This window comes from Monodon monoceros, unplaced genomic scaffold, assembly GCF_005190385.1.
Source record: "Monodon monoceros isolate NGI ecotype Baffin Bay Population unplaced genomic scaffold, NGI_Narwhal_1 Super_Scaffold_18, whole genome shotgun sequence".
Lineage (NCBI taxonomy): Eukaryota > Metazoa > Chordata > Mammalia > Artiodactyla > Monodontidae > Monodon > Monodon monoceros.
In genome coordinates this window covers 142,886,954-142,914,691 of record NW_021703774.1, presented here as the reverse complement: position 1 = coordinate 142,914,691, position 27,738 = coordinate 142,886,954, and the positions used below count along the sequence as shown (strand labels likewise).

General features: G+C 44.0%; 2 protein-coding genes across 2 annotated transcripts in view; both read left to right on the top strand.

Annotated features, from left to right (window-relative positions):
- The first annotated feature begins 9,755 nt into the window (after positions 1-9,755).
- The window catches only part of NSUN4 (NOP2/Sun RNA methyltransferase 4), a 33,971-nt gene continuing 15,988 nt past the window's right edge, over positions 9,756-27,738 (top strand). Inside the window, exons 1-4 of the mRNA XM_029230937.1 lie at positions 9,756-9,913; positions 13,888-14,231; positions 18,487-18,641; positions 21,867-22,027. Coding sequence (XP_029086770.1) covers positions 9,821-9,913; positions 13,888-14,231; positions 18,487-18,641; positions 21,867-22,027 — 753 coding nt within the window. The 5' untranslated portion in view covers positions 9,756-9,820. The remainder of the gene's footprint in view (positions 9,914-13,887; positions 14,232-18,486; positions 18,642-21,866; positions 22,028-27,738) is intronic.
- On the top strand, positions 10,575-13,022 carry LOC114899831 (sperm head and tail associated protein-like). The gene is given in 3 exon segments (XM_029230935.1): positions 10,575-10,640; positions 10,642-10,687; positions 10,729-13,022. Coding segments are annotated over 3 exon segments (2,406 nt in total).

Sequence of the window (27,738 nt, the reverse complement as noted above, 5' to 3'; positions counted from 1 at the left end):
CCCCTCCCCTTCCCCTTTTTCTTTTTTATTATTTGAAATCTGTAGATGGTTCATTTCATTTCATTTTTTGGCTACACCATGAGGCATGTGGGATCTTTGGTCCCCTACCAGGGATTGAACCTGTGCCCCCTGCATTGGGAGCACAGAGTCTTAACCACTGGACCACCAGGGAAATCCCCAAGATTGCTTTTCTTTAAAAATATTTTTTTGGGGGGCTTCCCTGGTAGCACAGTGGTTAAGAATCCACCTGCCAATGCAGGGGACACAGGTTCGAGCCCTGGTCCGGGAAGATCCCACGTGCCGTGGAGCAACTAAGCCCGTGTGCCACAACTACTGAGCCTGTGCTCTAGGGCTTGTGTGCCACAGCTACTGAAGCCTGTGTGCCTAGAGCCTGTGCTCCGCAACAAGAGAAGCCACGGCAATGAGAAGCCCACACACCGCAACGAAGAGTAGCCCCCACTCGCCACAACTAGAGAAAGCCTGCGCACAGCAGTGAAGACTGAACGCAGCCAAAATAAATAAATTTATTAAAAAAAAAATTTTTTTTTAAGGGGGAGGGGAGAGGGGTACTTGAGTCAAAGCAGGGTGAGAAAAGAGCGCCTGGCTAGGCGGTGCTGACAATGGAAGATTTGTTATATACATACACGGGGAATTGATCCAATAAGTAAATATATTGAAGATAATGAGAGCTAGCAGAGAATGGAGTTACAGATATTGAAAAGGATAAAACCAGAATGAAGCCTGCAGTGTTATTTGTATGAACTAAATAAATACAGGTTTCAATTTTAGTAAATACAGATGCCAATTTGTGTATGTAGGGAATATATACATTCCCTACCTTGGCCCACAAAGGGCTTCATTCTCCAATAAAAGGAACCAGGGCTTGTTGGAGAAATGGGTGATTCCAGGGCTGGGATGGGGAAAGTATAACATGAGCCTGAACATTTGTTCCAGAAAGAAGGAAGTGCTCAAAGAATGATAGGGACATATCAAGAGTATAGCCAAATCTGGGACGATTTGAGCATCAAAATATATAATAAAAGTACTGGATTATAACTCACTGAATAAAACAAATCCATGAGCCATACTAATAAATGAATCAACTGAAAGTTTGGTGAGAAGGGAATACATATTAATTACAAAAGAAGAAAGTACACTGTAGAAGACACGCAGACAGCTTAGATGAAAGCTGGCATCACCAATAATGGGACAAATAATATAGGAAGAACACAGTATCACTGGGATTTCTGCGAGAAATAGATTAGATGAATCCAACCAGATAAATCAAATTGAGGGACATTCTATAAAATTGTTCACTGTACAAAATAATCCTTAACTTGTGTCAAGGGTGTGACAGTCAAGGAAAGACTGCAGAACCATTTCAGATAGGAGACAAGACATGCAACATGTGATTCTAAACTGGATCCTTTTGTTGTTAGGGATTATTGAGACAATTGGTTAAAACTTAAATGGAGTCTGAAAGATGTCAATGCTGTATCAATGTTAAAGTTTGAAATTATTTGAAATAAACCACAGTAAGTTCCAAATGTGTAGAACAGAGGCCAGTTTCAGACTTAAAGCAACAGCTAGTGCTGTGAGCCATCCATAAGCTTATGTCTAGTGTTAGGACATGGCATAGTTCCCCATAAAAACAGTAAATAGTGATGAGGCTCCGAAGTATTACTAATAAGGTATGTTGCCCAGGGGATAGGAAAAATGTTGCCTGTTCCAACTGGGGAGACAGGCTAGGTCAGCACTCTCCAATAGAACAGTGTGCAATGATAGCAAAGTTCTATTCTGTATTGTCCAATATGCTAATGTGGCTAATGAGACTGAGGTACTGAGTTTTAAATTTTATTTAATTATAATTAAATTTGAATTAATTTATATTCAGTAGTCTTGTGTGGCTAGTGGTTATCATATTAGACAGCTGAGGACTAGGAGTTGCAAACAACTACCTGAGTGATAACTGAGGGAAGCAGTCCCAGCAGACATCGGAAAATTGCCTTTTCACTGCAGTCAACTGTTGCTATGTGGAAATGCACAGCCACTGTTGCCAGATCAATTGTTTTATGTGAAATCTCCCAATTTTTAAATGTGGACAACCAACTTTTTGAAAGCATTAGGCCAAATAAAACACATCTATGGGCTGGCTTTGGCTCACTGGTTTGCAATCTCTGGTTGCACATGAGAAAGACCTATATGTAAACAGTCATACACAGAAAGTGAGCCATGCCAGAAGTGAGTGCCTTGTGCTTCAGAAGTAATCAGCATACTGATAATTCAATATAGCCTGCAAGACTGAGGCTTCATAGGCAAACATGGCAATGGAGCGTCTGAGAATCTGAAGGATTATGTTTGTAAAAATGGGGCAAAGGGCCACTTTAACCTAGAAGCTCTTTCAACCTATTGTCCTAACTACAGGGATGGCCAGCATTTTCCAGCCATTTCTGACTTAGAACCCATTTCACGGTGATGTATAATCCTCACAAATACCTATATACATGGTGCTATTATATTTGTTGTATGTAATCTGATCATTTTCAAACATCTATTAAATTTTCAAACATACAGCAAAGCTGAAATTTTACAGTGAACTGCCCTAAACTCATTACTCAGATTTTAGCGAATATTTAGCAAAGTGTTGCTAGTTTTATCATAAAGAGGAGGGAATTACCAGAGAAAGCTCTGAATTCTCCTTAGAGGATGCTTAAGTCTGTTGCTGAATACTAAGCTGCAAATGAATAGAATGAAACTCCATGTAGCCAGGCAAAGGACTACTGGGTAGCTGTAAACTGAATAATTCCCAAAGCTGTAAGCAGAGGGTTAGGAGATGTTTGAGGTGTTTTTTTTGTTTTTTTGTTTTTTGTAATTCTATTTGTTTTTGGCTGCGTTGCGTTTTCCTTGCTGCACGTGGGCTTTCTCTAGTTGTGGGGAGCGGGGGCTACTCTTTGTTGTGGTGGGCGGGCTTCTCATTGTGGTGGCTTCTCTTGTTCCAGACCACGGGCTCTAGGCGCGCGGGCTTCAGTAGTTGTGGCTGGCGGGCTCAGCAGTTGTGGTTTGTGGGCTTAGTTGCTCTGCGGCATGTGGGATCCTTCCAGACCAGGGATCGAACCTGTGACCCCTGCATTGGCAGACAGACTCCTAACCACTGTGCCACAGGGAAGTCCCCGAGTTGTTTGAGTTTGACCAGATAGAATTCCTGTTGAACTTGCACCTCAGCAGTAGGACTAAAACTAGCCATAGAGAGAGGCTACTCAAGATAGGCTATAACTAATCTTAAAAAAAGGAACCTTAAAAGGATCAAGCTGATTCACAAACAAACAAACAAACAAAACCCTGACTGCCTGTCAGAACAAACTCCAAGACATTTTAAAGAAGACAACAAAATCCAGCCTTTAACAATGTTAATTTCACAATACCAAGCACTCAGTAAAAAAAAACTGCTTGACATGCAAAGAAGCAGGTAAATGTGACCAGGAAAAAAATAGTCAATAAACAGACTCCTGGGCATATAGCTGGAGAAAACTATAATTCATTTATATTTTATTTCTGGCTGCGTTGGGTCTTTGTTGCTGCATGCAGGCTTTCTCTAGTTGTGGTGAGCAGGGCTTCTCTTGTGGAGCACGGGCTCTAGGTGCATGGGCTTCAGTAGTTGTGGCATGTGGGCTCAGTAGTTGTGGCGCATGGGCTTAGTTGCTCCGCGGCACGTGGGATCTTCCCAGACCAGGGCTAGAACCTGTGTGCCCTGCATTGGCAGGCGGATTCTTAACCACTGTGCCACCAGGGAAGTGCCGGAAACTATAATTCAAAAAGATACATGCACCTCAGTGTTCACTGCAGCAATATTTACAATAGCCAAGACATGGAAGTAACCTAAATGTCCATGGACAAGTGAATGGATAAAGAAGATGTGGTATATATATATATACAATAGAATATTACTCAGCCACAAAAAAGAATGAAATAATGCCATTTGCAGCAACATGGATAGACCTAGAGATTATCATACTAAATGAAGTAAGACAGACAAAGACAAATATCATGTGATATCGCTTATATGTGAAATCTAAAAAAAAAAAAAGAGAGAGATACAAATGAACTTATTTACGAAACAGAAATAGACCCACAAACATAGAAAACAAACTTATGGTTACCAAAGTGGAGCGGTTACCAAAGAGGGGGAGGGATAAATTAGGAGTTTGGGATTAACATGTACACACCACTATATAAAATAGATAACCAACAAGGACCTACTGTATAGCACAGGGAACTATACTCAGTATTTTGTAATAACCTATAAGGGAAAAGAATCTGAAAAAGAATATATATATATATTTGTGTGTGTGTGTGTGTGTGTGTATATATATATATATATATAAAAATATATCTGACTCATAGTGCTATACACCTGAAACTAACACAACATTGTAAATCAATTATACTTCAATGAAAAATAAAAAAAGTAAGTAAACAGACCCAGAACGACAGAGATGATAAAATAGTAGACGAGGACATTGAAATTGCTATTACAAATATGCTCAAGGATTTAATGGCAATCAACACAATGAGAAGTAGAAAATATAAAAATGAATCAAATAGAATTTCTAAAGCTTAAAAATACAGTATCTGAAATAAAAAATTCATTGGACAAGATTAACAAAAGATTAGTCACTGATAAAGAAGAAAAAATTAGTGTACTGGAATGTTCTTGAAGACAGAACAGAAACTATAAAAACTGAAGAACAGGAGAAAAAACATTAAAAATAAATGAACAGGGATTTCCCTGGTGGTGCAGTGGTTAAGAATCCGCCTGCCAATGCAAGGGACACAGGTTCGAGCCCTGGTCCAGGAAGATCCCACATGTTGTGGAGCAATTAATCCCGTGTGCCACAAGTACTGAGCCTGCGCTCTAGAGCCCTCGAGCCACAACTACTGAGCCCACATGCCACAACTACTGAAGGCCACGCACCTAGAGCCCGTGCTCTGCAACAAGAGAAGCCACCACAATGAGAAGCCCGCGCACTGCAACCAAGAGTAGCCCCCGTTCGCTGCAACTAGAGAAAGCCTGCACACAGCAACGAAGACCCAACGCAGCCAAAAATAAAAATCAATCAATCAATAATAATAATAATAAAACTAAATGACCAAAGGAAAAGTAAGCTGAGGGACAATATCAAATGGCCCAGGAAAGAGAGAAAGAGAGGGAGGGGGTTAGTGGAGGGAAGAGAACAAATATTTGTAGCAGTAATGATTAAAATTTTCCAAATTTGATGAAAATTATAAACCCACAGTTCCCAGAAGCTCAACAGACCCCAACCTGAATAAACACAAAAGAAACCACAACAAGTCACTTATTTTCAACTTTTTGAAAACCAGTGATGAAAATCTTAAACAGAAAATATGTATTACAGGGACTTCCCTGGTGGCACAGTGGTTAAGAATCTGCCTGCCAATGCAGGGGACATGTGTTTGAGGCCTGGTCCAGGAGGATCCCACATGTCGCGGAGCAACTAAGCCTGTGCACCACAACTACTGAGCCTGTGCTCTAGAGCCCACGAGCCACAACTACTGAGCTCGAGTGCCACAACTACAGAAGCCTGCGTGTCTAGAGCCCGTGCTCCGCAACAAGAGAAGTCACCGCAATGAGAAGCCTGCACACCGCAACGAAGAGTAGCCCCTGCTTGCTCTCCGCAACTAGAGAAAGCCTGTGTGCAGAAACAAAGACCCAATGCAGCCAAAAATTAAAAAAAAAAAAAAGATCCTGCAGTATCCTGCACATCCTGCTGCATGTGCTAAGACCTGGCACAGCCAAATAAATATTAAAACAAACAAATAGAAACCACTACAGCTAACATCATGTATAATGGTGAAATACTGAATGTGTTCCCCCTAAGAATGGAAGCAAGGTAAGATGTCTTGTCTACTACTCCTACTTGTGTTCAACAGAGTACTGTAAGTCGTAACCAGTGGAGTAAGACAAAGGAAAAAAAAGGTATACAGATTTGAAAAAAGAAGTAAAAGTGACCTCATAAAAGACACGACTTTGTGCACAGAAAATCTGAAAAGGTTTCAAAGAAAGTTACCAAAACAAAATTGCATTTAACAAGGTTTCAAGATACAAGATCTGTTGACAAAAATCAATTGTATTTTAATATGCTAGCATTTTCCTGAAAAGTTAACAAAGTAAGCCTGCCACTTCGAGGAAAACAATTGACAGTATTTGTTGCCAAAGATAAAATCTGCGTTTTCAGTGAAATATTAGGATTTTGAAAAACTTGTATGTGCCACTGTAAGTTTAAAAGCTGCCTAACATTTAAAGACTTTTCTGATGAGATCAGTAGTGATATTAACAAATGTGATTTTTAGAAAATATATATTGTATAATGAATGTGAAAACATTTGGAAGATCCGGGACTTCCCTTGTGGCGCAGTGATTGAGAATCAGCCCGCCAATACAGGGGACATGGGTTCGATCCCTGGTCTGGGAAGATCCCACTTGCTGCTGAACAACAAAGCTTGTGCACCATAACTACTGAAACCCGCTCGCCTAGAGCTGGTGCTCTGCAACAAGAGAAGCCACCGCAATGAGAAGCCACAACGAAGAGTAGCCCCTGCTCGCTGCAACTAGAGAAAGCCCACATGCAGCAACGAAGACGCAACGCAGCCAGAAAAAAAAAAAAAAGGAAGATCTGCATAACTCAGTGAAGCAACAATTTCCAAATAACCACTGTAAGATCTGACAAAATTATGCATGATAGACCAACAGATCTTAATGTAACAGACTATGAAAAGTTCTTTGATATGGTTTCAGATTCTACACTGCCACTAACCTTGAAGGAAACTATCACTTGTCAAAAGAATACTCACAGTTACCTATAAAGGCTATAAAAATACCCCTCTCTTTTCTAACTACATATCTGTGTGAGGCTGGATTTTCTACATAAACTTCAACTAGAACAACATATTACAACACATTGAAGAAGAATATCTGAGAATCTAGCTTTATTAAGCCAGACATGAATTTGCAAGAGATTTGTAAAACAATGCCACTCTTCTGACTAAATTTCTTTTAGGAAAATATAATTATTTTTCATAAAGATATTTATGTTAGCATGTAATGGGCTTATTATTATTTTTAATGAATAAATATTTTTTAAAATTTCTGTTTTAATTTCTAAGCTGGTAAATATTGATAGACAAAATAAACATCTCAATAATTCTCAATAATTTTTAAGATTTTAAAGAGGTCCCAGGACCAAAACATTTGAGAATCACTGATGTAGTCCAACCCTCTCTCCCTTGTTCCTCCAATTTCTAGATGGGTAAACTGAGGTTTGGAGTGGGAAGGGCCCCTTCCCAGGGAGATTGTGGCTGTGGTTCTGACACTCCACATTTTGTGTAAGCCTTTGAAAACAGGTGTGTCTGGGATACCTCCTCTCTAGTATATTGAATCTTTCTTCATTGGATCCTTATCTGGATTTAAATGTCTTTTTTTTTTTTGCGGTACGCAGGCCTCTCACTGTTGTGGCCTCTCCCGTTGCGGAGCACAGGCTCCGGACGCGCAGGCTCAATGGCGATGGCTCACGGGCCCAGCCGCTCCGCGGCATGTGGGATCTTCCCGGACCGGGGCACGAATCCGTGTCCCCTGCATTGGCAGACGGACTCTCAACCACTGCGCCACCAGGGAAGCCCTAAATGGCTTTTTTTTAAATTTAATTTTTATTTTATATTAGAGTTGATTTACAATGTGTTAGTTTCAGGTGTACGGCAAAGTGATTTAGTTATACATATATCCATTCTTTTTCAGATTCTTTTCCCATACAGGTTATTACTATGAGATTTTTATTTTATTTTTTTATAGATTTATTTCATTTATTTTTGGCTGCGTTGGGTCTTTGTTGCTGTGCGCGGGCTTTAGTTGCGGTGAGCAGGGGCTACTCTTTGTTGCAGTGCGCAGCCTTCTTATTGTGGTGGCTTCTCTTGTTGCGGAGCACGGGTTCTAGGCAAGTGGATTGAGTAGCTGTGGTGTGCGGGCTTCAGTAGTTGTGGCGCACGGGCTTAGTTGCTCCGTGGCATGTGGGATCTTCCCCGACCAGGGCTCGAACCCCTGTCCCCTGCATTGGCAGGTGGATTCTTAACCACTGTGCCAACCAGGGAAACGCTGAGCTTTTTTTAAAAAAAGGCCTTTCTCTATACATGTACCTCCCTCCACCTTACAACTGCTAGGTCCCTGTAACAAACTTCTCAAAGAAATTTACATTCACATCCCTACTTTCTCATTTTTCACTCCCTCATTCAATAAATATTTATTGAAAGCCAACAATGTATCATATACAGTTCTAGGTGATGATAATTCAACAATGAATCAAACAAAATCCTTGCTCTTTAAATATTACATCCTAGTGAGGGGAGACAAATCCAGAAAAATTGTCCAGAACTTGTAAATGGGCAGAAGAGGATTACTGGGTGATCTTTTATTGTAGTGCTGGGGTATAACTTTGATTGACTTTACATTGACTAGGCTATCTTACAACTTTATAGGGGTAGAGTTAACTTGTAGAAAACTGATGGCAATGCAAACCTTGTCTGAGAGCAATGCAAATAATTCCTATCCATAGAAATGCAAATGAATTTTTGTCCAGTAGAGATGGAATTTAATTCTCTCTGGTAAAAGATAATCCCCAACATTATAGTTTATTGCTTAATAGGATATTAATGTTTTTGCAACTATTAGCAAATTCATTTCAGCATTCCTTTGGCTGATAATCTAAATCTCTGAAACTCAAATTCTCATTTGAAAAAGTCTTACCATCTCACTGGTTCCCTCATTATTTAGGATAATAATGGATAAGCAGTTTATTATGATGAATAAAATCTTTGGCATGTGTTCATTTTATATTTTTATAAGTTATGTTTTTAACCTTTTGAAAATTATTATTTAGCACACTATAAGAAAATAAATACATATCAGGTGATAATAAGTCAGAAGAATAAAAGCAGAGAAAGAGGACAGCTATTGACTGGTGTAGTATATACTAGTGTAGATAGGGTCAGTTAGTCAACAAGTCCTGTACTTCTTTCTCTGAACTATAAGGGGAATCCATCTTCTTCTCTCCATCTTCACTGCCACCACACTAATCCAGACCATGGTCTTCTCTCATCTGATCTCCCTGCCCTACTCCCACCTACTCCGATCGCTGGCTATCAGATGTTCATTTTTAAAAACAATTATCTGATAATGACCCTCCTTTCCACTGGCTCCTGTGGTGGAGTCAAGTTCTGTGGAAGCTTAAAAAATTTGGGAGACCCTCTTTAAGAAAAATAATACAAAAATTAGGTACGAGCCTTGAAAAGGGCAGTGCAAATGACAGGTCCTGAAACTTAAGCTTAATTAGCTTCACTATAAAACCGCCTCTGCCTAGAAGTCTAGCCTCGTTTTTCTCTACCTCAGGATCTCTCTCTGTACTTCTGCCTAAAAGGCTCTTCTCGCTCCATTTTGCCTACCTAACTCCTTCAGTACTCAACTGTCAGCTACCAGTCCTCCCTGATCCCCCAACTGGGTTAGGGGACTTTACAGAGTCTGTACAAGCATCCAAACTGAGCCACCACTCTCTGCGAAAAATTCTTCTTTTCCAGACCCTCAAAAGATCCCTACGCTGGGCTGGGTTTGCATCTGCGACGTATCGGTGGGCAGAGCCCCAGGAAAGAGCCGTTAACTCTCTCCCCTTTTCGTCCGCAGTGGGGCGCACCAACTCTCCGGAACCTGCGCGTCTCCCTTTGCGGTTCCGGTCGGAACTACCCGGCGGCGCACGCAGACATGGCTGCGCTGGTAGGGAGAGGTGTGCGGGACATGCTGAAGCGTGCGGACTTCATGACAGTCCCGCGGAGACAACGACATAAGAAGAAATGGGTAAGGTCCCGTGACAGCAGTATCTCGCCACCATCCCTCGGGAAACTTTTCCAGCCCTCCCACTTCCCGCGCCCTCAGTTAGGCTCGCTACTCCAGCGCCTCTGGAACGCCTTGGGCCTCCTTTCCCCCGCCCCTCAGGGGGCGTGACTAGGCCCCTCCCTCTCACATCTGTAACGTCATCGCCTCTGTCCGCCCTTTTATTTCGTCACAAGTCTTCGGCTTTTCCTCTTAAGTCTGCAGACTCCGGACTGCGCCCCTCTATGTTACGCCATCACCTCTGTCCTCATTCTTTCAGCTGTGTCTCGCCTCTTGTTTCCCGGCTCTTGGTTACCTTCCCTTGGGCCCCCACTAACCCTTCCACTTCCCTTCCTCCCTCCCCCTCCCCCTTTCTCCTCCTCCGTCTCCCCTCCCGCCCCCCGCCCCCCGCCCCCACCGCATGACCTCTTCTACTCCTTTCCTCCTAAACCTTCCAGCCCGGCCTCTCTCACCCCTAGGAAGGTGACATAGCGACTTCCCCTTCTCTCCTTCCGCTGCCCTCCGGGAAAGGATTCAACCCCTTCCTCAGCCTCGAGCCGCCTCTGGCGCCCAGGAAGTTACAGTAGCCACCCTCCCGGCCTTTCCCTCAAGCCCAGGCAAAAGGTGCAGCGACTCCTCTCACCCCATGGGCTCTCCCCACTTATCCAGAGATCCTTTCTCTGGCCTCACTTGTAGCCCTGGAATTTCTTCCAATAACCGGCCAGCCCCCCGCCCTACCCCAAGCGATTCCTTCCCCGCCCCCACCTCCCCTCTCCCCACCCCCACCTCCCCTCTCCCCACCCCACCTCCCCTCTCCCCACCCCCACAGACTCCCCTGCGCCCAGGAAGATGTTCTTTTGAACCCTGTTCTCCACTCCTAGGAAGGCCCTACCGCCGGGAGCCTATCCTCTCGGGTTCGTCCCCTCCAAGTCCTTGTGTTGACCGGTTCCGCCTTGTGGGGTCACCCCCTGCCCGTCTGTGGAGCCCTTATTGCAGCTGGATCAGTCCCCTGAGAACACCATGTCCCTGTCCCCAAGGCCCTTACTTTGACCAACACACTTATCGCTGTTACTGTGGTGGATACCCTTCAGCCCCAGTGACCAACCTGGTGACCTCCCCTCCCCTCACTCATGTGCCTTTGGAAACTGGCCCCATGATTTCACCTTCCATCACTGCTGGGACCCAGGGAACTTGCCCCATGATTTCACCTCCTCTTGCTCATAGGCCCCTGGGAACTGGCCTCATAATTTCACCTCCTCATGCTCACTGGCCCATGGAAACTAGACCTATAATTTCCCCACCCCTTTCTCACAGGGTTTTGGAAACTGGGCCCATGACCTCCACTCTGCTCTCTTCCTGGTCCTCAGGGAGGAGTTATAATTATCCTCCTCTTTCCCCAATATCTTCCCCACCCACTGGCAGCTTTTACCAAGGCCATGTTAAGCATCCAGACGCTTGTGAACCTAAACCACAGCTTGACCCCCCTCCTGGAAAAAATTACTGTGGCTCCCCACTTTCTTCTCAGGCAGGCACATCTTGTCCCAGCTCACCTCAGGAGGGCTCTTATCACTATTCCCATCTTCCCCCAGATGCCAACATACCTGCCGCTGGGAGCCCTTACTGTGCCATCCGCCTACCCCCTGGGAGTACTGGCTCTCCTTGCTCGCCCCAGTCCCAGGTTTCCAGGAAGCCTTGCTTTGAGTCCATTTACTCTTGGGAGACTGGTGGGAGCTCTTATGTCTGCATAACCTCAGGCACTACAATTTCTGGTCCACCCTGTCCCCAGGAACCACCTCTTCCTCTGTCCTCCCACTGTCCTTGTTCTGCCTTCTTTCCTTCACCTCCAGGCAACCAGTTTATGTCTCCACTCCAGGCACCCCACTGCAGAAGCTATAAGGAACCCCCTCTCCCTATCCCAGTTTGCCCCCAAGCTAAGTCTCCCAAATCCTCAGAGTTAAAACAGCCATGTGCTCCTTACAGATGTCACTCCCTGGTCACCCAGCACACTCCTCCTGACCGGCCCATGTCGCCTAAGGCCAGCACCTCTCCTCCACCTCCCTCCTGCCCTTCTGGTCTCTCCGGTCCTTCTTGTATGGTGACATTCATCACAACTTGCTCAAATTCCTGCCCCAAAGAACTTCCCCAAGGGACTACCACACCTACTGTGGTCCCTAGAACCCTCAAAACAGTTATCCCCACTTCCCTTCCCCTTCGCCTTCCTTGTGATCCTGTCTTACCCAATAGTTATGCTCAGACCAGCCCCCGAGGACCCCCCATTGGACCCCCCTGCAGTACCCATGTGTATTCTGTGGTTTCCCCCACCTGCCGCAATCCCTGCCTACTCTCTGGTTCCCTCAGTCAATCCACAGGTCCCCTTCAGTGTCATAACCAGCCCGTGGTGCCCCGCTGTGGCACCTATAGCACTCCCACGGGCCCACCCCAACCTCATCGCCAGCCTGTGGTGCCTCCTTGTTCTATGCATATCTATTCTTTTATCCCTTTGAGAACACCCTTTGACCCCCCAAATTTACCGATTGCCCCCCGAGCCTGGGGCCATCTTGATACTATGCCCTGTGGCCTCCATGTCTACTCTGTGGTTTCTCGAGACTGCCGCAAGGAGTCTCCCCAGATCCCCTACAGCTGTCCTTTGTCTTCATCCAAGAATTCCAGCTGTAGCACTAATGCCAACTGTAGTTCGACTGTTGTTATTAGTGAATGCCAGAGTAGTGACAGCCAGAGCAAGAGCACCCTCCAAAGCACGAGTTGGAGCCAGAGTGAGAGTACCCATAGCCCTAGCACAAATTGGAGTCAAAGAAAGAGTTTCCATCTTAGTAGAAGTCTGAATGGGAGCCATAGTACCCATCAAAGCATAAGTCAGGAACAGAGTGGGAGTCCTCAACTTTTTGAAAGTCAGGGCCAGAGCGAAAGTACCCAACATAGCAAAAGTCAGGGCCCGATCAAGAGTGCGCTCCGTAACAGAAGTCGGAGCCGAAGCAAGAGTCCTTGCCGTGGCAAAAGTCGTGGCCAGAGCAAGAGTCCCCACCGTAGCAAAAGTCAAGGTCGGAGCAAGAGTCCCCACCATAACAAGAAATGAGAGCAGAGAAAGAGTTCTGACCCAAAATCCAAAAATCCAGGCTAAAGCAAAATTCATAGACAGTAACAGGGCTGCCAGCCATAGCAAGCATCCCAGCTGTGGCAACCAGGACCAACTTGTGGACTCCCAGCTGAGGCCTTTTTTCCCTTTCAGTCTACTTCTGTGCTCTTCAAGCCTGACTCATGCCCCTCTCTGCTACCCTCATAGCAGTCATCCTGTAAGTCCCCACTTTTGTTCACACCTCAAGGTTTCTGTGAGCTCTCCTCATGCCACCTTCCTGGAGTCTGGGGACTTTCCCAAAATGACCCTCAGCCCTGTGATTCTGAGCATTGTGGTGTCAGTCACTGCATGACCTTAGGTAAGTTACCCTCATCTCTCCATCAAATGTAGAAGGTTGATATTTTTTGTATCCCACTGCGCTATCTCTTGTGGTGCTCACCTAAACTAGGAGACGTGAAAGTGCTTTAGAAAATGGAAGGACTGTTGAGAAAGAAAACATCTTCTATTTTTAAGCTTGATGCTTCACCCAGGGCCTACATAGTTTCTACCAACCTGCTGTAGACTATTCTCAAGAGTCCTCTCCAAGGCCTCAAAGGAGTATCCTCTTTATTGGTGACCCCCACATGCTATTGTGAGAGCTATAGCTTACTTTCACAACACTGAGATAGAAAGGCTGGTTCCCCACTGCTTGTCTCTCACACACTTCTTTGGCAGGCAGAGGCAGGATGCAAAGACAGGGTGCAAAGAGGAGTGGGCACTAGCTGGATCCACGTTTGCCCCAGCGCTCTGAGGTACTGGTGGGGTCAGGCAGTAAGGGGATAGAGGCAAGACTGGAAGACCAATAGACCTGTTCTCATTCTTTTAGGCTGCCACAGAGCCCAAATTTCCTGCCACTCGACTGGCTCTGCAGAATTTTGACATGACCTACAGTGTGCAATTTGGGGATCTTTGGCCATCGATCCGGGTCAGTCTCCTCTCAGAGCAGAAGTATGGTGCACTGGTCAATAACTTTGCTGCCTGGGATCGTGTGAGTGCGGAGCTGGAGCAGCTGAGTGCAAGGGACTTCGTGAATGAAGCTGTCTTCCACGGGGAACTAGAACCTGAGAATGGCCAAACTGCAGCTCCACCCCCTGCCTCCTGGGCCTGCAGTCCAAACCTTCGATGCTTCACTTTCGCCAGAGGGGATGTCAGCCGTTTCCCTCCTGCCAGGTAGGATCTGGAGCTGTGGCTAGGGCTGTTCTGAGTGTCTGCTGGAAGTAGACAGGAAGAGGCACAGCTCCTGTCCTGTTTAATAGCGATCTTAATATTGCTAATATTTACTGAGTACTTATACATGCTGGGCATTATCTCCTTTTGTTCTGTCAACAGCCCTCTAAGGTGGGTAATATTATTGTTTTTCTTTTACATTTGAGGAAACTGAGGTGCAGAGAAGTTAAGGTACTTACTTGCTTTAGGTCCCTTAGATAGTAAGTGGTGAAGCTAGTATTTAGACCTAGGCAGTCTGACCTCAGAACCTGCACTTTGAACCTGCTTAAGTGCCCCACTTCTACCGCCTAAGTAAGAAAAAAAACAAAAAACCTTTTTACATGAGCACCCTCTCCAGTTAAAATGTGTGTTATTTACAATTGCTTTCTCACTTGCCCCCATCAAAGTGAGTAGGACAAGTAACCTCATGATACCAAATAAGAGGTGGGACTGGCCTAGGAAATAGGGCTTGCTTAGGGACACGAAGTTAGTACCAGACCAGACTGGGGTAAAAAAAAATGAGACCTTCCAGTCATCTTATCCAATGCTCAGATGTATATGAAGTTGAATGAAAAAAGACTCTGTAATAAAATGCTAAATTGAGAAAAGGAGAGCTCAGTGTTAGCTGTAGGATGTGGGAATTGATCTTTGAAGGACTGATTCATTCATTCAACAAATATTTATTGTCTTCCAAATGCTAGGCACTCTTAAGTGCACAAGTCCTCATGGAGCTTGCAGCCTAGTGAGGGAGATAAGTGTTAAAAAACTATTTATGGTTGTGATAAGTGCTACAGAAAAAAAGTGCAAGATGCTATGAAGTCTTACAGTTAGGAGATCTAATGCTGAGGAAGTGAAATTTAAGCTAAGACCTGAAAGCCGAGTAGGAATTAAAGCTGGTGGCGTGGGAGTGGGGATGGGAGAGTGATGTGAGGCTACAGAAGAGGGCTAGAGCCAGATTTTGAAGGTTTTACAGGCCTTATGGGATCATGGACTTTTTCTCTAAAAGGAAGAGGGAGCCATGAAAGGTTGGTTTGTTTGTTTTGTTGGTGGTGGTTTTTTGTTTGTTTTTGGCCACACCGTGTGGCATGCAGGATCTTAGTTTCCTGACCAGGGGTCGAATCTGTGCTCCCTGCAGTGGAAGCTCAGAGTCTTAATCACTGGGCATCCAGGGAAGCCCCAGCCATGAAAGGTTTTAAGCTGGGGAATAACATGATCAGATCTGAATTTTTAAAATATCATTCTGGCTGCTGTGTGGAAAATAGGCTGGAGAGGGGCAAGGCTAGAAATGGAGTTGTAAATTAGGAGGCTTTTGCAGTTGTCTTAGCTGCTGGTTTGAGGGAAGACTGCATGCTTAAGAGAAGTAAGAGATGAGGTTGGAAAAGTACATGGGGGCCATGTGTGGGAATCTTGAATGTCACGAGCTTGCAGGTTGGGGGAAGGGGATTTTCCTGGTGGTCCAGGGTTGCTTATAAATGGCTGGAATTACCAGGGCTGGGCAGCTTCAGACATGTGCCTTTTAATTCATATTGCTGTAATTGCAATACGTTCATCTGTTCTAGAGAACCACTGAAGAGGGTTTCTGAGTAGAGGAAAGGTAATAATGTACAGTGGTTAAGAAAACCTAGGTTTGGATCCTGTCTTCACCACTTATTAGACATGTGGCATTGGATAACTGAGCCTTGGTTTCCTTATCAGGAAAATAATCTGGAAAGTAATGGTAGTAATAGCTGACAGTATAGCTCACTGTGCCAGCTACTGTTCTAAGTACTTGTCTTCTATTACTTCCTTTAATTCTTACACTAATCCTATCTGATAGGTACTCTTATTACAGATGAGGAAACTGAGGCACAGGGAAGTTGAGTAATTTGCAGAAGGTCACACAACTGATGAGCAACTGGGCTGGATTTGAGATCCAGGCAGTCAGGCTCTAGAATCTGGGTTCTCCTGCCTCACAGGGTTGTGGTGAGGATTAAAGGAAATGATGCATATTAAACACCTAGTATAGTACCTGCAATATCGATGTTATTCCCATCAAGGTTTTGCTTCAGGAAGATCATTTTAGTCACTGTGAGGAGGGCATAGATGGGAGCAGGATTAGAGACCAATTTGGAGGCACTGGCTTTAGGCAGATCAATGGAGTCAGACCCATTTGGTTTCCTAAGTTGCCTGAGGATATCCGGAGAGTAGTGGGGGAAGCAGCCTCTATGTTTGAGTTTTTTTTCCTTCTTGTCTTGATGGGCTCCCTGTAAATCAAGGGGATCTTAATCTCTTGGGAGTTCAAGGATGTATTTAGGGAGTCCAGGAACCTCCTGAAATTGAGAAATTGTTGTGCTGCTTTTTTTTTTTAAGTTTATTTATTTTTTATTTATTTATTTTTGGCTGTGTTGGGTCTTTGTTGCTGCGCGCAGGCTTTCTCTAGTTGCGGCGAGCAGGGGCTACTCTTCTTTGTGGTGCGCAGGCTTATTGCGGTGGCTTCTCTTGTCGTGGAGCACAGGCTCTAGTCGCGCAGGCTTCAGTAGTTGTGGTGTGCAGGCTCAGTAGTTGCGGCACAAAGTGTGATTTGACTTTGAAAATATCCTATCATGGCCTGAGCCCATTTGTGAACGCCAGAGGTGTTATGACCTCGAGACTGGGGATTGTAGGTCTTGTAGCTGATTCTCAGTGGTGCTCTGTCTTATATCTTGTCACATCTTTCTTCCAGAGCCTTCCTGTCAGGTCAGCAAGGACCAAGTTTCTGCCTCCTTGAGGCTGTCGCCAAAGGCTGTCCGTGCTGAACTGTGTCTCAGGCTGAATGGCTGCACCACAGTTGCCCTTATGACAAGTGGATTGGGAGTGAGAAGGCCTTCTGTGACAACAACCTGTCTGTTGTCCCTCTCTCTCTACCCACATGGGTGCTGCCTCTCTCCATGCCTTATTAGCTCTCATTTGGACTCTTGTAACAGCTTTTCCTGGTGTCTCTGTTTCTAATTTGTTCTTTGTAACCCACCTAGCTTTCTAAACTCTAACTAGCCAATCATGTCATTTTCTTTTTTTTTTTTTTTTTTTTTTGTGGTACGCGGGCCTCTCACTGTTGTGGCCTCTCCCGTTGCAGAGCACAGGCTCTGGACGCGCAGGCTCAGCGGCCATGGCTCACGGGCCCAGCCGTTCCACGGCATGTGGGATCTTCCCGGACCGGGGCATGAACCCGTGTCCCCTGCATCGGCAGGCGTACTCTCAACCACTGCGCCACCAGGGAAGCCCCCATGTCATTTTCTTTAAAAACTTTTGGTAACTGCCTACAGGTTATAGTCCAAACTCCTTAGCGTAGGGTTTAAGACCTTTTACCACCTTGGCCTCTATCTGCTTTCCAACTTCAATCTAATGTACCTTGTATTTCTAACACAGCAGATTTCTCACTGTGTCTGAAAGAAGTTATGAGTTTGCATGCATCTGTGCCTTTTCTTTTTCTTTTTTCTTCTGCTTGGAATGCTCCTCTTCCCTTTTTTTTTTTAACCAAATGAAGGCCCATTCCTTCATCAGATCTAACTCAGGTAACTCTGACTCTGACAGGCACAGTGGATGGCACTCTTTCCTGAACCCACAAAGCACTTTGTATCTCAATATGTAACCTAATAAAACTGAGTTCCTACTACATGCCATTCACTGTTTCAGGTGTTGGGGATGTTATAATGAACAAAGCAAGACAAAGTCCCTACCTTCATTCTAATAGGGAGAGAGAGAAGGGGTAAAATACACACAAACCTATACATATAAAGTGAATAATAAATACTTTAAAGAAAAAGAATGCAAGATAGATGGGAGTAGGGGGCTGCTATTTTTAGATGGAGTAGTCAGGGTATGCCAGTGCCTCTTTGATGAGGTAACTTTTGAGGAGGACCTGAAAGAAGTGAGGAAGCAAATGAGGGATATTTGGAGGAAGAGTGTTGTAGGCAAAAAGCACAACTACAAAAGCCTGAGACAGGAGTATGCGTGGCTTAATTAAGGAATAGCAAGATGGCTGGTGTGGCTGAAATAGAGTGAGTTGATCTATGTTTTAAAAGGCTACTCTGGCTGCTATGTAGATGAATGAGTGAGTAAGTACACAACTGAGTATGGGTCTGAGAAATTAGTTTTTGCTGAGTAGAGCTCAGTAGCCCCTGAGGGCATGGACTTGTGACCTTGACTTCCAGTGGGTCTCCTGACTTGGAATTTGACTCTAAGGTGGTCTCCTCTCTTCTAGGCTTGGCAGCCTGGGTGTCATGGATTACTACCTGATGGATGCTGCCTCCTTGCTGCCTGTCCTGGCCCTCGGCCTGCAGCCTGGTGACACTGTGCTTGACCTGTGTGCCGCCCCTGGGGGAAAGACACTAGCATTGCTTCAGACTGGCTGTTGCCGTAAGTCAGAGAGCTGGTGTCTTGGCAGGGAGGGCTCCCGACCTCACCCAGTCAAGGGCACACTAAATATGATGGGCTTTCTGGTCTGGGTCACAGGTAGAATAGTGCTTGCTTGCTAAGCTGGTGTGTTTTTTCTGTTTGCAATGATTTTCTCTCTTTCTCTGTTAGTTGGCCAGGGAAGACTGGTGATCAGAGCAAGGTCTCTGAAGGCAGATTAAAACAGAGCCCTGATTAATCTACCACATGACACTTTCATCCCTCTGCATCTGTTTACTTTGTGTCTAAGATTAAGTTCCATTTCCTTAGCCTGCCAGCTAAAGTGATAAGATCTGGCTGCAGCAGCCTGTTATAGCTTTATTTTCATTTTTTAATAAATTTGTTTATTTTTGGCTGCGTTGGGTCTTCGTTGCTGCACACGGGCTTTCTCTAGTTGCGGTGAGTGGGCTTCTCACTGCAGTGGCTTCTCTTGTTGTGGAGCACAGGCTCTAGGCGCGCGGGCTTCAGTAGTTGTGATGCACAGGCTTAGTTGCTCCAGGCATGTGGGATCTTCCTGGACCAGGGCTCGAACCCATGTCCCCTGCATTGGCAGGTGGATTCTTAACCACTGCACCACCAGGGAAGTCCCCCGTTATAGCTTTACTGTGTCATTCTGCCCCAGGCTTTATGTGCTTCTGCCAAAACCTGCTATTCTCTGTTGCCTGAATAAGCCTCCAACTTTGCCATGTTATGGATTCTCTCTGGAATACCCCCACCTTATCACAGCTGGCCTGTCAATGCCCTTTAAGCTTTCCAGCCTCAGCTCAAGTGTACCACCTCCTGGAAGTCTTCCCTCATGATCCCTGCTGGCCAGTTGAGAAGTGCTGCCTCTGTCTCCTGTGCTCCCACACCATGGGCATCACCTTTGCAACTGTTAGCACATTAGCCTTGCATCACAGCTTTACTGGGTGTGCATCTTCTTCCTCCTCAAGATTATAAATTCCTTGAGGACAGGCCCAAGTCTTACTCAATAGTATAGCCCGGGCTGGGCCTTGTACATTGTAAGTATTCACTTCAACCATCCGTTGGCCGGCATCCTGCCTTAAATAGGCAGTATTTTTATCTTGAGAAATATCCACAAGGGGGCTGTATTTTTCACACTGATCCTGGAGCTCAGCCAAGCTTAACTTGCCACATGCCCTAGCCTTTTCGTTGGGCCTGGATCCTTCTTTTCCAGTTCTCATTAGCCAACTTGCACAGTTTGAGTCAGCTTCCAGCCTCAAGGTAGGTCCTACAGGTGATTCAGAGAGGTACCACATTTGATCACCAGCTCTGGAAGTCCAGAGAGAATGGAGAAGAAATGTTGATATGGTTTAATGGGTCCAATTCAAGGGAGCCCAGCCTGTGTACTGGGCTGTGCTAATCTGGCTGAGTGCTGTGAGAATCCATCAGAAGGGGGAATGGGTAAGGTAGGGTTACTTGGATGAGGAGGGACTGGAACTCAGAAGAGGAAGAAGGGCCAAGGAGAAGTAACTGAGAGTTGCTTTTCTAAGGTATGCTGAATTACCAACACCTCACCCTTATCCCAGCTCCTCACTCAAATGACTCTGTGATCCCAAGGAGATAGGAATTACAGGGTAAGAAGGGACCAGCCCTCATATTTTATGGAGGGGGAAATTGAGCTCTAGAGAGATTAAATAATTTGAATCTTTTTTTTTTTTGCGGTACGCGGGCCTCTCACTGTTGTGGCCTCTCCTGTTGCGGAGCACAGGCTCCGGACGCGCAGGCTCAGCGGCTATGGCTCACGGGCCCAGCCGCTCGCGGCATGTGGGATCTTCCTGAACCGGGGCACGAACCCATGTCCCCTGCGCAGGCGGACTCTCAACCACTGCGCCACCAGGGAAGCCCAATAACTTGAATCTTTTACATGAGTTGGAGGTAGAGCCAGAACTGGATCCCAGCTTTTCTTTTCTCAGTTGATATCCTGCTGCAAATTTCTCTTGAGCAGAGAATCCAATTTTGACTTCTTTGAGTGCCCTCAAAAATTGGGACATATTTCTTTGTGGGAAGACTAAGCTGGTTCACCATTGGATAAGGTATGTATTCTCTAGTTCTTCACCACAGTGCCACAGTGCCCACTGCTCCCTTTCACTCCTTGACTCTGAGGCCACGTATCAGTTGCCATTTATCATTAAGCTTGCAGTAATATTATTTCTTATAGTAGAGCCAAGAGCAAAGTGAGATATTTCTTGAACTCGTGTCTATCACAAAGGGGAAAATGAAAGAAAGATGATGAATCATTTAGGATTAGGTTTGGTTATATACAATAGAAAACTCAACTAACCGGCTTAAAGAAGAAATGTTTATTTCTCTCTTACATAAGAGAGCTGGGATATAGGCAGTCCAGGGCTGGTATGGAGACTCCACAATTATTAGGGGACTTGGACTTCTTTCTTTTTGTAACCTATTTTATTGCTGGCTTCCATCCCCAGGATTGCCTCATGGTCCTCATGACTGCTGGAACTTCAGTCATCACATTCAAATTCCGGGCAGGAAGAAAAGACTGAACAAAAGGGGCACATCTCCTGATTGTATCAGCTCCTTTTAAACATTTTCCCAGAAGTCCCACACAATAATTCTGCCTACAACTCATTGACCAGAACTTAGTCATATAGTCTTACTTGGTTGTCAAAAGAGGCTGGGAAATGTAGTGTTTTGGGGAATGTTGCTTCCCCCTCCCTCAAATAAAATTGGAGTTCTATTACTAAGGAATAAGAGGAGAGTAAATTTTGGGTAAATAATGTGTAGTATCTACCAAAGATGAAGAGAGACACATATTTCAAGAAAAGTGGGAGAGAACGTATTTCTTTAGAAATAAATGTTTTAACCTGGTCTGCTTTATTTATTTACATAACCTTTCTGGCCTATGTCGGTGTTTGCCTTTGCAACCCCCACTCTGGAGTGTCTAGTACTGTGCTATGCATGTGATAAACGTTTCTCCTCCACCTGCCCCTGCCCCTGGTGTCTGCATTGATTGGCTATGCCTGAGAATTGGTCTGACTCTACATTAGCACCATTGCTGGTGGGATGTTTTCTTTTTCTGTGGCCTCTGAAGTTGCTTTATTCCTGCGGGCATAAGATGTTCATACTACCCAAAACCTCTATAGATTCAGTGCAATCCCTGTCAAGATTCCAATGGCATTTTTTACAGAAGTAGAAAAAACAATCCTAAAATTTATGCTCCCACAGGCAATCTCGCTGCCAATGATCTCTCCACTTCACGAGCAGGCAGACTACAGAAGGTCCTTCACAGCTATGTGCCTCAAGATGTCAGGGATAGGAATCGAGTTCGAGTCACATCATGGGATGGAAGGAAGTGGGGAGAACTGGAGGGGGACATCTATGACCGGGTGAGTGATTCCTAACCTGGGACATTCAGCTAGCCAAATCTGGCATCCCCATCCTGGCTCTAGGCCCTGAGGGGGTAAGATCTAGCCATATATATTTGAGGATGTATGGCTGACTGTGGACCTGGCCAACTCTCCATGGGTGATTTGGTGAAAACAGCCATCTGTAGAATTGTTAGCTCAGTTTAGATAACTGGCTACTATCTTCATTAGAGGCAATTAGCAAAAAGAGTTTGAACCTGTCTGACTGGAAAAAAAATTATTAGGCTTATTTTATTTTGCAACTTACTTGGTTGCACAGTAACCCTCATTAAATTAATATGAATAAGCTCATTTTATTTATTTTTGAAGATTAATACAGTACATGGTACAAAATGTAGAAGGCACAGCATGGTATCCAGGGAAAAGTATGTTTCCCTCTTACTCCTGTCTCACAGCCATCTACTTCCTCTCCCTCCAGATGACTATTGTCTATATTTTCTACTGTATCCTCTTAAAATATTTTCTTTGTGTATATACAAATATAAATGTGTATTTTAAATCTACAAACAATAAATGCTGGAGAGGGTGTGGAGAAAAGGGAACCCTCCCACACTGTTGGTGGGACTGTAAATTGGTGCAGCCACTATGGAGAACAGTATGCAGGTTCCTTAAAAAACTAAAAGTAGAACTACCATACGACCCAGCAATCCCACTGCTGGGCATATACCCTGAGAAAACCATAATTCAGAAAGAGTCATGTACCACAATGTTCATTGCAGCACTATTTACAATAGCCAGGACATGGAAGCAACCTAAGTGTCCATTGACAGATGAATGGATAAAGAAGATGTGGCACATACATACAATGGAATATTACTCAGTCATAAAAAGAAGCGAAATTGAGTTATTTGTAGTGAGGTGGATGGACCTAGAGTCTGTCATTACAGCGTGAAGTAAGTCAGAAAGAGAAAAACAAATACCTTTTGCTAGAGAAAAACAAATACGTATGCTAACTCATATATATGAAATCTGAAAATTAAAAAATGGTTCTGATGAACCTAGGGGCAAGACAGGAATAAAGACGCAGACATAGAGAATGGACTTGAGGACACGGGGAGGGGCAAGGGTAAGCTGAGACAAAGTGAGAGAGTAGCATTGGCATATATACATCACCAAATGTAAAATAGATAGCTAGTGGGAAGCAGTTGCATCGCACAGGGAGATCAGCTCCGTGCTTTGTGACCACATGGAGGGGTGGGAGGGAGACACAAGAGGGAGGGGATATGGGGATATATGTATACATATAGCTGATTCACTTTGTTATATAGCAGAAACTAACACAACATTGTAAAGCAATTATACTCCAATAAAGATTTTTTTTAAAAAAAAGGAATGGTAGTATATTATGTTTACTATTCTGAACTTTGTATTTATTTAAATTTAATAATGTGCCTTGAAGTTCAAGCTTTTGTTTTTGTTTTTGGAGTATAATTGCTGGATAACAGTTTATATGTACTTAGGATTTTGACAGAGGTTACTAAATCACTCCCTATGGAGGCCAAATCAGTTTCATTTCTACTGGTAATGAATAAGAGTACTGTTTCCTCATATCCTGCCACCACTGATGTTGTCCAACTTTTTGTTTTTTGCCAAACTGAAGCATCTAATTTGCATTTTGTTATGAATGAAGTTGAAGGTCATTTCATATATTTTTTTTAATTTTAAAAATTTATTCATTTTATTTTATTTATTTTTGGCTGCATTGGGTCTTTGTTGCTGTGTGCAGGTTTTTTCTCTAGTTGCGGCGAGTGGGGGCTACTCTTGGTTGCGGTGCGCGGACCTCTCATTACGGTGGTTTCTCTTGTTGCGGAGCACAGGCTCTAGGCACATGGGCTTCAGTAGTTGTGGCTCGTGAGCTGTAGAGCGCAGGCTCAGTAGTTGTAGCGCACAGGCTTAGTTGCTCTGCGGCATGTGGGATCTTCCTGGATCAGGGCTCGAACCCATGCCCCCTGCATTGGCAGGTGGATTCTTAACCACTGCGCCACCACGGAAGCCCCTCATTTCATATTTTTAAGTTATTTGTATTTTCTTTTAATTGGCACATCCTAAAAACACTTACTTAAAACATATACTTCTAAAAATGTAAAAAATATTGTCTCTATTGTTGTCATATTGTCATATTGTCATATTGCTATTGTCTCTGTGTTGTCATCTGACACATTTGTCCAATATGTCCAGTTCTTACCATCTTGCCTCAGCCACTCTAAGAAATTGAAAGACCAAGGCTTATAGAATCTTGGCTATCTTGAGAGACCTGCTTCCCACCTGTGTAGGAATCCCCTATTCAGCTTTTTTGGTATGGGGGCAGCAGAGTGGAGAGAGCATGACCTCTGCTGTCGGCCTAACTTGTTTCTGTATCACAAGGTTGCCACTTACCTACTTTGGGAAGGCTGCTTGATCTCGCTGAACTTCAGCCTCTTCATTTGTAAAATAGGAAACACTGCTATGTAAGATTATTATGAGGATTCATAATGAGCATATCCAGGGAAAGTGCTTAGTACATCAACTGGCCGTGAAGATTAGGCAGGTAGTAGCTATCATCGTTATTCAGCCTGTGCTTTCACACTTTCATTGACAGGGGCTCACTGAGGTTTGGTGGTTGAACACCTCTGCTGTTAGAAAATTCTTCCTCTTATTGAATTAAGATGTGTAGATTTTATGGTATATGGTTGGGTACAGGGATTCTAGAGTCATACTGCTTGGATCGGAGTCCTGGCTCTATCACTTATCAGCCAGAGAAGTTTGGGCAAGTTAACCTTTCAGTTTAAGCTTTAGTTTCTTCATCTGTAAAATAAGGATAATAGTAGTGCCTATCACATAGGTGAAGATTAAATAAGAATGCATTTAGCATAGCTCCTGGTATATAGAAAGCATTTAATAATATTGTCATCATCACAATCCTTATTATATTATTTCCATTCATCGGTTCTAGCTATGCCTTTTAGAACAGTGCGCTGCCTCCCATTTCACATCAAAGTGCTTCAGACATTTGAAAACAGCTTTAATGTCCTGAAGATGTCTTTGTTAATTTATTTGTTGAACAAATAGTTTTGCACACTATAACATAGTACCACATACTACGTGTTAGGCAAGGGTGAAGCACTTTAGATGCAAAGAAGAATACTATCTCAGGGCTCCATACACTCTTGGTAACTCTATCTCTCCCCCAACTCTACCTGGCCATCAGCTGGAGTGCCAGAGCTCTGCATTTTCATGGCAAGATACCTACCTGCCTCCCCACTCACAGCTTTCTTTTTATAGGTGTTGCAGTTATACCTTTACCCATCTCTTTATATTTAGCCTTGTTAAATCACTTCCTTTTAGATGTGTCTCTTATATACTGCATAGAGTTGGGGTTTGCTTTGTGAACAAATCTGTAAATTTTATTCTTTTAAAACAATTGTCACGATATATTTGGTTTTGGCTCTGTCAGATTATTTACTGTGTTTGTTTTACTTTATTTAGGAAGGTTTATATATATATATATTTTTTAAAAAATTATTTAGTTAATTAATTATTTTTGACTGCATTGGGTCTTCGTTGCTGTGCACAAGCTTTCTCTAGTTGGTGCGAGTGGGGGCTACTCTTGGTTGCGGTGCGCAGACCTCTCATTGCGGTGGCTTCTCTTTTTGCGGAGCACGGGCTCTAGGCACATGGGCTTCAGTAGTTGTGGCTCACGAGCTCTAGAGCGCAGGCTCAGTAGCTGTGGCACATGGGCTTAGTTGCTCCGTGGCATGTAGGATCTTCCCAGATTAGGGTTCGAACCCATGTCCCCTGCATTGGCAGGTGGATTCTTAACCACTGTGCCACCAGGGAAGCCCCAGGAAGGTTTATATTTTAATTCTACATTAGATAATTTCAATATGAAAACTCTTTGGGGGTTTAATTCTACTGGTGGTTGTTTCTGCTAACACTTGCTTAAGGAGGCTTGTTTCCCTTTAATTTTTTTTTTTTTGTTTTTTGCGGTATGCGGGCCTCTCACTGTTGTGGCCTCTCCCATTGCGTTGCAGAGCACAGGCTCCGGATTCGCAGGCTCAGCGACCATGGCTCACAGGCCCAGCTGCTCCGCGACATGTGGGATCTTCCCAGACCAGGGCACGAACCCGTGTCCCCTGCATTGGCAGGCAGACTCTCAACCACTGCGCCACCAGGGAAGCCCTCCCTTTAAATTTTGTGGTCATTTTTATCACCTTTCATAATTTTCTAATAATTTTTCTGTTGGAGTATAACAGAAGTGATCAAATCATCAATATACTGCTTAAAGAATTACCTTATAGTGAAATATATTATTACTACCCTTTCAAGAAGTATGATACTACCAGCATCCCAGAAACTCTCTTATGCCCCTTTCTGTCTTCCTATAGGTGATCACTATTCTGACTTCTAAAACCATGGATATACTTCATATAAATGTAATCATATAGTATGTACTCTTGTCTGACTTTTTTCTCTCATTATGTTTGTGAGATTCATCCATGTTGTTGCCCCTGGCAGTGGTTTATTCATTGTTGTTGCTGTATTATATACTATGGTGTATATACAGAATTTATAGTCTATTCTATTCGTAAGAGACATTTGGGTCACTTCCAGTTTGGGGCTATTACAAACAACACTGCTGTGATCATTCCTGTAAATGTGTTTTGTTGCACTATGTACACATTTCTGTTGAATTTCTGAGTCATAGAGTATGTATATGTTCAGTTTTAGTCACTACTGTCAGAGTTTTCCAAGTGATTGTGCGAGTTTACATTCCTCCCTACAGTGCATGAAAATTCCTGGTGTTCCACAACCTTATCAACATATACTATTTTGGGACTTCCCTGGTGGTCCAGTGGTTAAGACTCTGTCCTTCCACTGCAGGGGGCACGGGTTTGATCTCTGGTCGGGAAACTAATATCCTGTGTCCCGCATGCTGTGTGATGCGGCCAAAAAAAAATATATGTGTGTGTGTGTGTGTGTGTGTGTGTGTGTGTATATATATACACTATTTTTTCCTCATTTTAGCCATTTTGATGGGCGTGTAATGGTATTTGCATTGTGATGTTAATTTTTGTTTCACTGATGACTAATGAGTTGGGACACCTTTTCATGTGTTGATTGGCTATTTTTTTTTGAAGTGATAATTCAAGTCTTTTGCCTGTTTTTCCTATTATCTGTCTCTTTTCAATGTGTCTATTTTTATTTATTTATTTTTAAATTTTATTTACTTTTTATTTTTTATTTTATTTATTTATTTGGCCATACCACGGGGCTTGTGGGATCTTAGTTCCCTGACCAGGGTTTGAACCCATTCCCTCACATTCCCTCAGCAGTGAAAGTGTGGAGTCCTAACCACCGGACCACCAGGGAATTCCCTGTCTGTCTTTAAGAATTTACTTCTTATTTATTTATTTATTTTTGGTTGCATCGGGTCTCAGTTGCAGCACGCGGGATCCTTCATTGTGGCACATGGGCTCTTCGTTGAGGCATGCAGGCTTCTCTCTAGTTGTTGCACGTGGGCTCCAGAGCTCGCGGGCTCAGTAGTTGTGGCGTGGGCTCCAGAGCGTGTGGTCCCTATAGTTGCAGCACACGGGCTCTAGTTGTGGTGCACGGGCTTAGTTGCTCCATGGCATGTGGGATCTTAGTTCCCTGACCAGGGATTGAACCTGTGTTGCCTGCATTGGAAGGTGGAC